The sequence below is a fragment of the Herpailurus yagouaroundi genome, unplaced genomic scaffold (assembly GCF_014898765.1).
Source record: "Herpailurus yagouaroundi ecotype Mexico unplaced genomic scaffold, PumYag 160, whole genome shotgun sequence".
NCBI lineage: Eukaryota > Metazoa > Chordata > Mammalia > Carnivora > Felidae > Herpailurus > Herpailurus yagouaroundi.
In genome coordinates, this window is record NW_024412401.1 from 5451225 (window position 1) to 5468126 (window position 16902).

The 16902-nt window shown below is 39.8% G+C and overlaps 1 protein-coding gene across 2 annotated transcripts in view; it reads left to right on the top strand.

Annotated features, from left to right (window-relative positions):
* Nucleotides 1–2870: 2870 nt before the first annotated feature.
* The window catches only part of CNTLN (centlein), a 315169-nt gene continuing 301137 nt past the window's right edge, over nucleotides 2871–16902 (top strand). For both annotated transcript variants that reach the window (XM_040481333.1, XM_040481334.1), the window contains exons 1-2: nucleotides 2871–3267; nucleotides 12837–12925. In XM_040481333.1, the coding sequence (XP_040337267.1) occupies nucleotides 2935–3267; nucleotides 12837–12925 (422 nt within the window). In that variant the 5' untranslated portion in view covers nucleotides 2871–2934. The remainder of the gene's footprint in view (nucleotides 3268–12836; nucleotides 12926–16902) is intronic.

A 16902-nucleotide genomic window follows, 5' to 3' on the forward strand; every position in this document is an offset into this window, starting at 1 on the left:
GGGGCAGAGAGAGAGGGAGACACAGAATCGGAAACAGGCTCCAGGCTCTGAGCCATCAGCCCAGAGCCTGACGCGGGGCTCGAACTCACGGACCGGGAGATCGTGACCTGGCTGAAGTCGGATGCTTAACCGACTGCGCCACCCAGGCGCCCCGTATGTGCAATTTTTTAATGCTTAATATACCAGTAAAGAACACTTATCACTCAACAATGAAAAGATAAAAAACCCAATAAAAAATGGACAAAAGATTTTAATTGAACTTTCTCCAAAAAAGATAAATGTCCAACATGAAAAGCACATGAAAGAACATGAAAAGGTGATCAATGTCATTAGTCACTAGGGAAATGTAAATCAAAGCCATTATGAGATACCATTTCACACCCACTAGTATGGCCATAAAAAAGGGAAAGTAACAAGTGTTGGTGAGGATGTGGAGAAATTGGAACTCTTATACATTGTTGGTGGGAATGTAAAATGGTGCTGCTGCTGTAGAAAACGGTTTGGTAGTTCCTTAGTAAGTTAAACATAGAATTAACATATGAGCCAGCAATTCCTATTTTTGTATATACAAAAAAATCAAGACTAACCTGTTCAAACAATAACCTGTATGTGAATGTTCATACCAGCTCTATTCACAATAGGCAAAAGGTGGAAATAACCCAAACATCCATCAATAGAAAAATGGATAGACGCATTATGGCATATGCATATAATGGAATATTATTTGGCTAAAAGAAAATGAAGTCCTGCTACACGCTACAAAATGGATGAAGCTTGAGAACATACTAAGGGAAAGAAGCCAGATGTAAAAGGTCACATATTGCATGGTTCTATTTGTACGAAATATTCAGAAGAGGCAAATCCACAGAGACAGACAGAAAGGAAGTTGGTGGTTACCTGGGGCTTGAGGGGTGGGATGGTTAGTAGAAATGGGGAGTAAACTATGGACATGGGTTTTGGTTTGGGGGGTGAAAAATGTTCTGGAACTAGATAGTGGTGATGGTTGCCTAGCACTGTGAATATACTTAAAGACATTTTATTTGTAGCCACTTCAAATGGTTATAATGGTACATTTTATGTTATGTGTATTTTGCCAAACAAAAAAAGAAGAAAACTTATCTACCTAGCCATAGATTCAGGATATTCTTCTTTAAGTCTAATGTGTATTTATTGAACATAATAAATTTGACTGTTTTTCAGAAGAATCTTTCTATAATTGGATAAAATGATGCCTTTTTGAGTGAATAACAAATAGCCATTAAGAATGTACATTCATAATGATTTCATGCCAAACTTGTGAATTTTGTGACTAGAATTCTCAGTCTTAAACCCAATGAAATCTCATATGCTCAGACGTAATGCTGTATTTCAAGTGACAGGTATGGAGTAAAGGTAGATCAGAGAGGTTTTAGAATTAAGTGGATCCATATTCTAGCTTTTCTAACACCAGATGTGGGACTTCAGGAAGGGTACAGTAATCTCCTAACTCTAAGTTTTCTCACTAGTAAAGTGAACATAATATCTATTTTACAGTAATGTAAGGATTTAATAAGTACATACATGAAACATATTTAGCCCTGGACTCAGCATATAGTAAATGTTCAATATGGGAGTTACTCCTAAGATAGGCTTTTGGTACTTTTTCTAACATCTTTTATAAATTTTGTGAGGTGTTCACCTTCAGTGGGAAGGAAGCCCACTCATCCTGCCTCAGCAGGATTCTAATTGGAAGGGTGTCTTTCCATGTGCTAACTAAATTCTCACACAAAGCAGTAATTCTGATTAATGAAGCGGTCATCAGTTAAAGTGGTCACCTCCCTATTTCCACAGTCCTCCTTTCCCTACCTCAGCTCTCTATGTATTCTGGAACCCTTTCTGCAGAAGAAAGCCATCTAGCATTTGGTAAAACCCTAGTGCTAGTTCAACATGGATCCGTTACAAGACGAGTAGGACGTGTTATAATGGCAAAGAAAAAGAAGGGTATTGTCTATTATAAGCTTATAAAGAAAGCAGGAAGGAAGGAAGAAAAAAAGGGAGGGAGAGAGAGGGAGAAGGATAGGGAGAGAGGGAGGGAGAGGGAGACAGAGGATGAGCCACAGAAAGCTGATCTCAGTTCTTTAACCAAGCTCGAATTACTGATTTCATATTGGTCCAAGGACCCAAACTGGGGGGGCAGTGTGGGTCACACTCGCTCTGATAGTCAGCCAATTGCTTAAAAGAAGCTGCCATAAAAACTTAAAGGAAATCATGTCTCTTGCAAAGCAAAAGACAAAGGGTGCGCAAAGGATCGTAATTCAAATGGGAAATCCGCCTGATAGTCCCAGCTCAGCACAAGGCTTTCCACATCTCCCTGACATCACTCAGCTGGATGTCAGCTGTACGTAAAGCAGTTTTGCTAAAGGGTGTGAAGAAAACACTTAAGTGTAAAACTTATTCCCTGATCCTCAAGGAGTTTACAACAGCGCTGGAGAGATTAGCTGTGTAACTAACACTCCAGGGCGGTCAATGAAACGTGACAAACGAGTTGGCAGGGGCCTTGAAGGCGAAGGAATTCACAGTTAAGGATCATTTGGGGCTAGGGGCTTGTCAAGGAAGACTTTAAGAGGTGGGATGTAAGCTAGGCGCTAAGTGGCGGGTAGGGTTTTAGGTGGGCGAGAAGGCGTGGCGATGGGAACTGAAAACTCGGCCCGGCACGTCGGGGTAGCGCGCACAGCTTTCTGGCCTAACCCCTTGGGCCACGGCGCGTGCGCAGCCTAACGCTCGCGCCGGGCGCGCGGCCCGCGGAAAGCTGGCCAGGATCCGCGAGCGCGAGACCCCGCGCGCCAAGGCGGGAAAAGTCTCGCGCATGCGCGGCTCGCAGCTTGGGGCTCGCCAGGATGGGGAAGGGGAGGTGGAGTTTCCAAGAGGGAACTTGACCCGTTAGCAGCCGCGGCCATGGCGGCGCGCTCGCCTCCCTCCCCGCTCCCTCCGCCCCCAGCGCGACAGTTGGGTCCCTGGTCCCCACGTGTTGGGCGGGGAGCTGTGGTACACGCAGTGCGCAGCGAGGCCTCGGGTCTTGCGAATGCAGTGCGGGAGGGCGTCGTGGACAAAAACGATATATGCTGGCGGGGACCAGGGGGGGCAGCTCCGGCTCAGGCTCCCCTCCTCAGCTCGCCCATGGGGTCCAAGCGACTAGAGGGCATCTCGGTAGAGGAGGCGATGGTGACCCGGACGCAGCTGCTGGAGGAAGAGCTGAGCAGCCTAAAGGAGGAGCTGGCCCTGTGTCAGGTATCGAGGTGTCCTCCGGCCTTTCCCCTACACAGCGGGGCCGGGGCCGGTCCGATGGGGAGGCGCGCCCCTCTCCCTCTGCCTTAGGCTGCGTCGCTGCGCGGGTTGGGGACCCACCCATCTCCGTCCGGCGGCGCTGCCTCCCGGTTTCCACACCCAGCCCGGCCCGCTGCTCAGTGCTGGGGGGACGTAGCAGCGCCCCGCTCCCTGACCAGGGGCTCCCGCTCCTCCCCGGCCGGGCAGGGTTCGCCTCGGCGCCCGGGTTTGGTTTTGTTCACTTGAATGCCACCAAAACGTGTAGTCGCACCCCCCTCACCCCCCAGAAGCCCAAGTTCTTGGTTGTGACTGTTAGTGGTACTTGGAGAGGAGTGGAGTGCAGTCCACGAGTTGATACATCGAACAGGAAAGTTTAAACACTTCTATTAAAATAAAATCCATCGGTGAAAGAACCTGTTTTTAATTTTCAATCCCACACTTGTTCTTAAGTCAAGTTAAACTTAAGTTGTAAACACAGGCCAGTAATTTATAGGGAGTCTTGGGGTGGGAACTTTCACACATAATAGATGATGCTTGATGTTTATTAATCAGTTATACTAATTCTGTATCCTTGAAAGAGAAATTTGATTTTCATATCATGTTGCCAGTGAAAAGCATTTCCTAAATCGATTCTGTTGAATTACTTGCCTGTTATTTGTAGAGTTATTAAAGATAGCTTGACTGCACTCATGTTCAAAGAGGTTTGATTTTAGTTTAGTTTTGCATCCTTACCACCATCTCTTCTCTGATCTTACCAGAACCTTTAGACAGGGTTGGGAGATATAAATGCTGGGGTTTCACTCAACAATAGATGTTTGAGTCACTCTGTCTTCAAGATAGAACCAGTTAGGAACTACTAAAAACCAAGGTGACTATGAACAGTGTCATCAGTTTAGATTAGTAAAAATTCATGATTTTCATTCTCTCTGTTTGTTCCATTGGATTCTTTTGCTCCTTTTGTAGGTCCTTGCTGATGGAGTCAAGGCTGTAAAAACAGGACAGTCTTGTTCAAATTGAATATACATTTGCTTAAACAAGTTGGGGAAATACTATGTGACTGTTTCTTTGTCATTTTCGGATTTTCTGTTCTTTACTGGATAAGGAGCAAAGCAACAAATAAGACACACCAGTGAATTAAAACATTTTGTCATCTACACACCTCACCTTTGGATAGTTTAAAGATGTTAACCCATGATAAAGGCTTTTGTTACTTTAACAGGTCCTAATCTAAGATGCTATTTGCCCATAACTTCTATACTCTTCCCCCTTCCCTCTCTCTATATGCCATAGTTACAGCTGGCTAAGGAGCTGAAATATTTACTTTTTAAAACTGACTTGAGTAAGGAACTCACTCTATTGGAAACAGCCCAATGACCCCCACCCCCAAATCCACTCCCTATTCTTTTTTTTTAAATTTTTATTTTAATGTTTATTTTTGAGAGAGAGAGAGAGACAGAGTGTGAGTGAAGGAGGGACTGAGAGAGAGGGAGCAACAGAATCTGAGGCAGGCTCCAGGTTCTGAGCTGTCAGCATGGAACCCTATGTGGGGCTCGAACCCACAAACCGCGAGATCATAACCTGAGCTGAAGTCAGAGGTTAACCCACTCAGCCACCCAGGCGCCCCTCCATTCCCTATTCTTTAAAAATGTAGCTTCAAATACGGTGTTGGCCCTTGTGACCTTGGACATATATGGCCTAGGAAGATGATTAAAGTGCTCTAGGCACTGTAGATGCCTAGATGTAAGAATAGAGATGGTCATAATTAGGCTAGAGTGATGGTTCTTGAGATTTTTGTAATATTGTCCCTGTTAGATGATCATAGGCATTCCAGTAATGTGAGATGAGATTGGCAGTATCCCATTCAAAACTGTGGTCAAACCACAGTTTGAAACTTAGGAGAAATAATAATTGAATTCCCAACTGTTTTATAAAAAAGCATTTAAGTAATTAAAATTCACTTTTACACCTTTTGATTTGTTCTACTTCTTTAGCTATAAATCACATTACCCAAGAATATATAGTATTAACCCTGTTTTTCAAACCTTTCAAAAATCGCAACCCAAAATAAGTTCATTTTAACCTTAACCTAGTAAGTGTGCACAACATATGCATAACTAGAATTTCATAAATATTTGCCCTAATTGTTCACCATGAACACTGATTTTTCTTTTAAATTAACACTTTTTAAGAAAATACTGCTCAGATCTACTAAATTAATTTGACACACTAATGGGTCAAATGTATAGTTTGGGGGAAAAGAATCCTGCAAATTAGTCTCTGGTCATAAATAGTGGCTTCATATAGTTGGTTCTTTTTCCACATTTAGCTTATAGGAATTCAATTATATGTACTTGGTGGAGAAAAAGAAAGTTTGAGTGGTTCCATGTGACACTCCACCCCACTGGAATTACTCAGAATAAGCATGTATAAGAAGGCTATCTCAGTTCCAAATGTTTCTCATCCAACTCTATGTGATTATAATATTAAAGGCTTTTTTTATATGGCTTCAGATTAGCAAGCAACATACATATAATGCGTAGCTAAAGAAAACATGATTAACTTCAGTGCGGAGAGAAAAGCTGTCTGTACTGGACTTACTGAGGATAAGACATGAGCTTCCCACTGTAGCTTCTTCCTAATGAAATTACAAGGGTGCTACAACAATTTTAAGTGCATGACATTTATGCTTTGTCCATTGATTTAGAATCCACCTTTACTATACTCTTAATTTGATTATTTTAAGAATGTGTTCTACTTGTGACAAGAATGTGTTCTATTTGCAGTTCAGTATATTGCAAGTATGTGTATATATACATTTATCAGCACTTGTAGAATACCAGAAGAGAAAAAGTAATGTTATATATGTGTAATGTATATACACACACACATATATATTTGAGTGTGACGTATGTATGTATATCTCAAAGCTTATTTCCTTTTTCAGTAGCATCCAAAAATATTCACTAAACCTCTAAATCAATTTAAGGTAAAAAATTATTTAGGGCATTTAAATTATAGATAGATAGATAGATAGATAGATAGATAGATAGATAGATAGATACCTGGCTGGTTCAGTCAGTAGAGCATATGACTCTTAAAAAAAGTTTTTTTTTTTGATGTTTTATTTATTTTTGAGAGAGAGACAGAGTGTGAACAGGGGAGGGGCAGAGAGAGGGAGACACAGAATCCGAAACAGGCTTTAGGCTCTGAGCTATCAGCCCAGAGCCCGACGTGGGGCTTGAACTCATAAGCCATGAGATCGTGACCTGAGCCGAAGTTGGCCACTTAAACAACTGAGCCACCCAGGCTCCTCAGAGCATGTGACTCTTGATCTCCAGTTTGTGAGTTCAAGCCCCAGGTTGGATGTAGGCTTTACTAAAAAAAAAAAAAAGAAAGAAAGAAATGAAATATATGTTTATTAATGTAACTTTAATGATGAAACTAAGTTTAATGAAGTATGTGATGTTAGAATTAAGAATATATAACCAGAGAAGTTAGCCAGTTATATTTTTTGTTAGATTTTTAGGTGTTTTGAAAACTTGTCCAGTCATTCATAAAGAAAAAAAAAATTTAAGAACCTACAATTAGAATCCTCACCAGTGTTAGTAGTTGTATTTTAGTATGTGACTCTTTTTGTGCAATTATTTTTCACAATTATAATTTATTTTTTTTAATTTTTTTTAACGTTTCATTTATTTTTGAGACAGAGAGAGACAGAGCATGAACGGGGGAGGGGCAGAGAGAGAGGGAGACACAGAATCGGAAGCAGGCTCCAGGCTCTGAGCCATCAGCCCAGAGCCCGACGCGGGGCTTGAACTCACGGACCGCGAGATCATGACCTGAGCTGAAGTTGGACGCTTAACCGACTGAGCCACCCAGGCGCCCCACACAATAATAATTTATTGAGAGACTACTTTGTGCCACATTTTGTAATTAGACTTACTTCATTATTTTCCCTGGGTTCTGATAGGCAAATTATTTATTTAAATATAGGAAATAGTTTTCATGTTTGTTGAATTCATTCCTCCAGTAGAATTCATTCCTCCTATTATGTTGCCAGACAGTAAACTAGGTGCTGGGAGAGTACAAAAAAGTACAAAAGTTTTGGATGTCTGTGTCTGTAAAGTTGATACTTATTTCCATGTCAGCTGATAAGTGAAAGTCAAGACCAATACACTACTAAGATCATTTAGATTCAGATCTCCAAGCATTTAGTCAACTCTTTCATAGGCTGAATTTGATAAACTTTATGAGGAGTAGGATTTTTAAATTTAAATTATTTTTAAAAGTTTATTTCTTTGAGTAATCTCTACACCCAATGTGGGGCTCGAACTTACAACTCCAAATCAAGAGTCATATGTACTTCTGCCTGAGCCAGCTGGGTATCCCTAATTTAAATTTTAAATTACTTGATTCTGTGTCAAAGTTATGGAGTAAGAATAAATAATTTATGAGTTTTTAAATGTTTATTTTGAGAGAGAGAGAAAAAAGGTTTGAGTGGGGGAGGGCCAGAGAGAGAAGACAGATTCTTGAAGCAGGCTCTGTGCTGACAGCAGAAAGCCCAGTGCTGGGGCTCACACTAATGAACCACATGATCATGGCCTGAGCTGAAGTCAGACACTTAACCAACTGACCCACCCAGGTGCCCCTTTATTTTTAATTAATTAATTAATTAAACTTTTTGTTTTGTTTTTTGGGAGAGTGCAAGCAGGGGAAGGGCAGAGAGAGGGGGACAGACAATCTGAAGCGGGCTCTGTGCTGACAGGCTGATAGCAGTGAGCCTAATGTGGGGCTTGAACTCACGAACCGTGAGATCATGCTCTGAGCCCAAATTGGACACTCAGCTGACTGAGCTACCCAGGTGCCCCTTTTTAAAATTATTTTAAAAGGACCTATTTATGTGCCCCAAAGAAGGGAAACTATAAAGAGGATATGATTGGCAATAGTTTTCTGTTTTAATAATGTCTGGAATAGTTTGGCAATTAGTTTTGTGTTTTTAGGGGGACGCTTTATTTATTCTTGCATGGGAAAGAGGGTCTTTTCAGTAATTTAAGGTATAAACCACATTGAAGATTATACAGCCTTAAATAACTGAAAAACTTGGGGCACCTGTGTGGCTCAGTTGGCTAATTGTCTGACTCAATTTTGGCTCAGGTTATGATCTCATTGTTGGTGAAATCAAGCCCCTCACATCATGCTGTGTGCTGACAGTGTGGAGCCTGCTTGGGATTTTCTCTCTGTCCTCCTCTCTGCCCCTCCCTTGCTTGCTCTCTCTCTCAAAATAAATAAATAACCATTTAGATAAATAAATAACTGGAAAAGTCACAAAACTAATACGGTAGTCTCACAATCCATTTATAACATTTTATTACTTACAAAAGAACTTGCTTTTTTTTTTTTCAAATAAACTATCACTTATACATTTGAATGTTTTTAGGTGACAAAGGGAATCTGAATACCGTTGCTGACCACAAATTAAAAAAAATAATAATAACAACTTTAGAAATTTGTAAATTAGAAAAAAGAAAGAATTTGTTGTTACTTTCTCTTTGGTGAAGATAGAACAGGAGATGTGAAATAACCATTAACTATCAACAATGGGAAAAAGAGAAAAAATGTACAAATTAAGATGTAAAGATTGTTTTTCATCAGATATTTTTTGACTTCTTGCTATATCTCTTCAACTGTGCTAGAGCTAAGTCCTTTGTTATTAAGTCATAACTTATTTAAGTGGAAGTAACTTATTTAAGTGGAAGTAACTAAAGAAAACCTACTTTTTTATATTTTTACTTAATAACCTTTCTTTAAAAAAATTTTTTTTCAACGTTTATTTATCTTTGAGAGACAGAGAAACACAAAGCATGAGGAGGGGAGGGGCAGAGAGAGAGAGGGAGACACAGAATCCGAAGCAGGCTCCAGTCTCCGAGCTGTCAGCACAGAGCCCGATGTGGGGCTCGAACCCACAAACCATGAGATCATGACTTGAGCCGAAGTCAGACACTTAACTGACTGAGCAACCCAGGTGCCCCAATAATAACCTTTCTTAATATTTTAGTTAGAAAAGTTGAGGTGAAAATACATGTAAATTTTCCCTATTTTGTTTTGAAGGGAGCTGTAAGATAAATTTCTAGATAATATTTATTTGAAGGGATATTGTTATTTCCTCAGCATACCTTTTAAAACGAGAGATATTAGAGCACATTTTGTTGCGTAGTTTATATTTTCTTCTAGGCAGGTTACGACATGTGATTTATATAGTGACATTTCTTGTCTTTAACTCAAATCCTCCCTCCCTTCTGTCCCTCCCTCCCTCCTTTCCTCCCTTCCTTCCTTCTTTCCTTTCTTAAGTTTATTTATGTACTTTGAAAGAGGGACAGAGAGAGAATGGGGGAGAGCAAAGAGACACAGAGAGAGAATCCCAAGCAGTCTCCGTGCTATCAGTGTGAAGCCCCACCAAAGGCTCCATCTTAGGAACCGTGAGATCATGACCTGAGCTGAAATCAGTAGGCGCTTCATTAAGAACTGAGTTACTCAGGTGTCCCAACCCAAATTATTTTAATACCCAAATTCTAAATTCTTGGTTCTAAAGGTATAAAGTAAAGCATGATATATATAGGACTGTTTAGGAAAGGTAGTAGTCTCTTCTACTCAGACTGTCAAAAGTCCTTTAAAAACAAGTAAATAAAGTAGATCAAAGATTTGAGCATTAAAAAAGGAAAACAAAAATTTTAGAAGAAAGTATAGGTACATAATTTTTTTTTAATTTTAGAGAGAGTGTGCGTGTGCATGTGCAAATGGGGAAGGGACAGAGAGAGAGAGAATCCCAAGCAGGCTCCATGAACAGCACAGAGCCTAACGTGGGGCTTGATCCCATGACCCTGGGACCATGACCCAAGCTGAATTCAGGAGTGAGATGCTCAACTAACTGAACCACCCAGGCATCCCATAGGTAGATACATTTCTTTTTTTTTTTTTTTTTAATTTTTTTTTCTCCGTTTTTTATTATTATTTATTTTTGGGACAGAGGGAGACAGAGCATGAACGGGGGAGGGGCAGAGAGAGAGGGAGACACAGAATCGGAAACAGGCTCCAGGCTCTGAGCCATCAGCCCAGAGCCTGACGTGGGGCTCGAACTCACGGACCGGGAGATCGTGACCTGGCTGAAGTCGGACGCTTAACCGACTGCGCCACCCAGGCGCCCCGGTAGATACATTTCTAATCTCTGAGTAGAGAAGGCTGATTAGAAAAATTGGTACATAAAGTAATTAAGCCATAATGGGAAAGATGGATACATTTGAATATATAAAACTAATAACTTACCCTTTTCTGAAATGCTTCATCATAAGTAAATATGCAACAACATACAAGAGAAAAATTATTTGTAACACGTTTGGTAGACATAAGTCTAATTTTAAGATTTCTAGCAATAGTTCTTATATTTTGTTGGCAGAACTTAGTCATATACCCATAGGTAAGAGGGGCCTGTCTTTTAATTCTTTTAATTGGTCAGCAAAAAGCCAAATGGTTTCTAATAGGAAGGAAAGAATGGATGATGGACACAGACACAAAGATATCTGCCACACAAGTAAACTTAACCAATCAAACAACCAAATATAGTATTATAAAATGAAATGTGTTGTGAAAAAATTTAATCAGGGCAAAGGGTTATCAAAGACTTAAAGGTTTCGGTGGCTACAAATATAGTAGAGAAGACTTCTCTTGAGGTGATATTTAAGCAAAGACCTGAATGAAGTGAGGAAATAATATACATGAAAATCTGATGGATGGTACATGTGCAAAGGCCCTGGTACAAGTAGAGCAAAAAGACTAGTGTGAATGATGAATGAACAGAGTGATAGATGAGGTTGAGGAGGTGTGTATGGGGCCGGAGAATGTGGGGTTTTGTAGCCTTGATACAGAGTTTGGATTATTTTCCTAATCTGATGGGAATGCAGGGGAGATTTTTGAGCTATAAGGAGGCTAGGGGAACCATCGTAGATGGCTAGGCAAGAGAAGAGGTTGACCTGAACTAGAATGGGATATATTTTGTAGGTAATAGAACTTACTAATGGTTTGGATAGGAAATACGAGGAAGAGAGCAACCAGAATTGACTTGTAGGTGTTAGGCCTTTGAAGAAATGACTAGATGGTGGTGTCATTTTCTGAGATGCATAGTAGTAGGTTTGTGAAAGAGTAGGAAATCAAAAAGTTTATTTTGGATAAGTTAAATCTGAGATACCTATTAGGTATTCAAATGGAATTATTGAGTAGGCAGTTAGAAATCGGAGTCTGCACCTAGGGGTAGAGGAAATAGCTAAGGCGGGAAATGTGGAAGTCCTTAGTGTAGAGTTGATACATGAAACCATGGAACTATGAGGTCCCCTAGAGCAATGGTTCTTATTTAATCCTGAGTGTACAGAATCACCTGAGGAACTTGTAAAAAATACTGGTGCTTGAACCTTACCCGAAACCAATTAAATCAGAATCTCTAGATAATCACTATTTTTTTTAAATTTTTTTTTCAATGTTTATTTATTTTTGGGACAGAGAGAGACAAAGCATGAACAGGGGAGGGGCAGAGAGAGAGGGAGACACAGAATCGGAAAAAGGCTCCAGGCTCTGAGCCATCAGCCCAGAGCCTGACGCGGGGCTCGAACTCACGGACCGCGAGATCGTGACCTGGCTGAAGTCGGACGCTTAACCGACTGCGCCACCCAGGCGCCCCATAGATAATCACTATTTTTATTTTTTTTATTTAAAAAAATTTTTTTTCAACGTTTTTTATTTTATTTTTTGGGACAGAGAGAGACAGAGCATGAACAGGGGAGGGGCAGAGAGAGAGGGAGACACAGAATCGGAAACAGGCTCCAGGCTCCGAGCCATCAGCCCAGAGCCCGACGCGGGGCTCGAACTCCCGGACCGCGAGATCGTGACCTGGCTGAAGTCGGACGCTTAACCGACTGCGCCACCCAGGCGCCCCGATAATCACTATTTTTAAAAACTTCCCCTAAAGTGATTCCTAACTCTCAACCATAGTTGATGACAATGGACCTAGGCAGTAAGGACTAAAATTGCTCATTGTTTATGGGATTTGGCTACATAGGGGACCTTAAAAAAGGAATTTAATATCATAGTAGGGAGGGACATCTGACTGGAAGAAGTAATAGAGTGAATGAGGTGAGGAAGTGGAGACTGTGTTTATAGGCAACTCTTCCAAGGAATTTTGCTGAAAAGGGGAGCTGAAAAATGGAGCTGTAAATAGAGAACAATTCCCTTTTAGAGCAAAATAACTGATATTTAGCATTCCATCATTTATACCCTGAAGTGTGGGTGGTAGAAATAGTCGAAGTGAATGTGGGTTACCAGTGTAAGAACTTCTTAAAATAAAGCTTTCCTGCTACAGTTTTCAAGAGTCTATTTTATAGTTCTAGAACTAGAGATCAAGAAACATTTTTCATTTTAAAATTTAATGTAGTATCTTCTCTGATACAGCTACAAAGCAATGCATTAAAAATGTCTTTTGTTTCTTTAAGGCTGATAAAGAATTTGTATGGTCTCTGTGGAAACGTCTCCAGGTGACAAACCCAGATGTCACACAAGCAGTCAGTTTGGTTGTAGAACGGTGAGCTTCCAAGTAATTTTTTCATGAGTATTTGGTTTGTTGAATTTGCTTTGCTTTATTATTAAAACTTGGCATTAGGCCCCTAAAGAGATTTTATTTCCAAATGAATGTGAAGCATGATATTAATAATTATTGGACTTATTTCAAGGGGTACCAGTTAATAAATATAAATAGGCCATATCTCCTACTTATATTCTGATGTATTTGGAAGGTTTGGAGGTAAGAGATAAAAGTGTGACTTAGACATTGTGTGTGTGCGTGTTATGTGTGTGTCTGTTTATGTCGGTGTGTTGAGCTATTATGACACAACTTTAAAAATTAGAGAAGTACCTGAAAGTACCTGAAATTAGAGAAGTATCTGAAACTGCCTCTGTTGACAACTTTCTAGACATGATCCTTCCTAGACATGGCTCAGTTTTCCCCTAAGGTAATTGCATTGTGTACCTGAAAGCCTGGGATGACCTTGCCAGAATAAAGTAATCTGGAGTAGGCTGAGGGATTTCGCTTAGCACTCTGTATTACCTTGTAGGGGATGCTCATTGATTTAACTGTATATTACTGGGCCTCTCCTTGGTCATTAGAAATAGCAGAGTGATGCTGGGTACTCCTTACCAAATATTTGGTGTAAGGTAGTCCCATGATGCTTAGCATAGCAATTAAAACACTTGCTTTCGTATTAAATGGATTTCAGTACATTTCCTAAATGAGAAGCTAAGCATATGGATGGATGCCGTTTCCTGTGTCTTTATTGGAATCATGATTATATAATCTGAATATCAGTTTTTGATAACTTGACCTTTGGTATGTCTGGCCCTAGGATCATTCCAGTGTTGTCTGGAATTTGACTTTTAAAAATCTGTGATAGATATCTATGTACAGTTTTACCATTCTCCATTATTGTGGACTCTTAAAGTAGTATATTCACCTTCTCTTCATGTTACTTATATGTCTCATTCATCAATCAGTTTTTCCCTTTCGATAATCAGAATTAAGCCTTTTGTTGAAGTACCTTATTATTTCCTTGAGATGAAATGTGATCACTCTCAGTTGCATTCTGTTTTCTAGCCAAATAAGCCTTCTAGAAGAAACATTCTTGGGACTTCAGTAGTAATTTCTGTGATTTTTTTCATTATCCTCCTCTCATTTTATTTGTATATTTCAGCTTTCTAATTTGTTATTTTTTAAACTAACTAAAACTGTCTTTAATTTTCACTTTCTTCTTGGTTGAGAGAGAAATATTAACATATTGTTGAGTCCTCTTTCTCACCCTTTGAGATTTCTACTTTCTTTTTTTTTTTTTTTCAACGTTTATTTATTTTTGGGACAGAGAGAGACAGAGCATGAACGGGCGAGGGGCAGAGAGAGAGGGAGACACAGAATCGGAAACAGGCTCCAGGCTCTGAGCCATCAGCCCAGAGCCCGACGCGGGGCTCGAACTCACGGACCGTGAGATCGTGACCTGGTTGAAGTTGGACGCTTAACCGACTGCGCCACCCAGGCACCCCGAGATTTCTACTTTTTAATATACATAATACACATACAAAAGTATATATACACACTTTGTAAATAAATGCACATATATTTTGTGAGTATACTCAAAAGCCCTATGCTGATAAGATATATAATGGGAAATTTTGGAGATTATTACTTTACAGCTATGATTCTCAAAATTTTAGTGTGCCTAAGCTATACCTAGTGAATTTATTAAAATGCAGATTTCTGGGATTTTTCCCTAGATCTACTGAATCTCTAGCAATGAGGTCCAGAAGTCTTAAAATTTTTTTTTAAGTTTATTTATTTACTTTGAGAGAGACAGAGACAGCATGAGCAGGGGAGAGGCAGAGAGAGAGGGAGAGAGAGAGATTCCCAAGCAGGCTCTGCAGTCAGTGCAGAGCCCAATGCAGGGCTTGAACTTGAAACTGTGAGATCATGACCTGAGCTGAACCTGAGTCGGATGCTTCTTTTTTTTTTTTTTTTTTTTTAACTGAGCCACCCAGGCACCCCTAGAAGTCTTTTAAAAACAGCTCTCCAGATAATTCTGATGTTGTAGTTCATAGGTCATACTGTGAGATACTTTGAAATTTGAGTTGACTTTTGAAACTGGAAGCCTATAAGTGGCATTTATAACTTTATAATTATGTGAACATTTAGTTCCTAGAGAACCATGTAGTATGTTTTGACTTGTGAAAAAGGAAAAATGGTATACCATTGAATCTTTATTTTTCAAAAAAAGAATATTCTCAAAATCAAAGTCAAATACACTGTCTTTGTATAGTCCACTGGTTACCCAAATAATGTTACATTTAAGTCTGTTTAATATCTGTGCCTTGATCTTCCTAGACAACATTTTTCCCCTTGGAATTTCTAATAGTCCTTCTTTTCTGCTTTCTTATCATAAAGAATGTCTGTATTTGTTTAACAGCCTAAGACATTCTTCCTTGAGCCTTTTGGCTTATGGTATGAATTTGGACCATTTGCTTTCTACACCTACTCATAGCTATTACCTTAGATTTCCTTTTCATTGTACTCTTGGACTTGTTCCACAGTTCCTGGTATCCCATATCTTTGTTGGGTTATGTTTTCAACATTATTTCTGAGAAAGGATGCACAAGTCACTTTCTGACTCCTTACATGCCTGAAAATGTCTTTCTTTTGTCCTTATGCTTGATTGATAGTTTAGCTGAATGTGCAATTTTATGTCCACATAATTTCCTTCAGATTTTTGAAAGTATAGCTCTGTTATCTTCTTTTAGCATGTAGAGATGCTACCAAGTGTATTTGTGATCCAGTGTAAGTATGATTCTTTTTTCTAGGTAGCTTGCTTAAATTAAACTTTCAAGATAGTCTCTTTGTATGTAACATAGTAAAATTTCAATATCAGCTATTAATTTGGGTTTTTAAAAAATCCAACCTTCTCAGCCTTTGGTGGGCCCTTTCAAACTTAAGACTTAAGATTTTCTTTTGATTAAGGAAAGTCATCTTTGGCCATTTGCTGTAGGCAAATGCTTCAAGTGAGTGAGAGACTCAGCTTTTTGATAAATGGTTCCTTTATTAGTCTTCTTGACTACTTTGGGCTTCTGTTCTCTGTATTTACTAATTGGGTACTTAGAGTCTCTTTGAGCATCTTTGAGAAAAAGCATCTTCCTCTTCCACTGTAGGCATCATTTAGATTTTGATTTGATTTTTCTTCTCTGGGTTTGTGAGCACATCCTTCTGTCTTTCCAATGTTTCTCACATTTATGGTCAATTTTGGCCCCTTTTCTTATTTTCCATGCTGATAGGTATTTATTCAATTCAATGTGATTTGTGGAAGTCAGTATCATCTTCACCAAGTTAATCATCTTTATTTATTTTTTTTTAATTTTTTTTTTCAACATTTATTTATTTTTGGGACAGAGAGAGACAGAGCATGAACGGGCGAGGGGCAGAGAGAGAGGGAGACACAGAATCGGAAAGAGGCTCCAGGCTCTGAGCCATCAGCCCAGAGCCTGACGCGGGGCTCGAACTCACGGACCGCGAGATCGTGACCTGGCTGAAGTCGGACGCTCAACCGACTGCGCCACCCAGGCGCCCCTAATCATCTTTAAGTGGAAGTACAGTATCATTTTTACTGGTTACAATATATTTTTATTTTGATACACCATATTTATATTTAACCGGTGTCTTGTTTTGATACATTAAGATTATTTTATTTTATTTTTTTTTAATTTTTTTTTCAACATTTATTTATTTTTGGGACAGAGAGAGACACAGCATGAATGGGGGAGGGCCAGAGAGAGAGGGAGACACAGAATTGGAAACAGGCTCCAGGCTCCGAGCCATCAGCCCAGAGCCCGACGCGGGGCTCGAACTCACGGAGCGCGAGATCGTGACCTGGCTGAAGTCGGACGCTTAACTGACTGCGCCACCCAGGCGCCCCAAGATTATTTTATTTTTTTAAAAATCGTATGATCATGCTGTGATGAATGGCCTTCTGG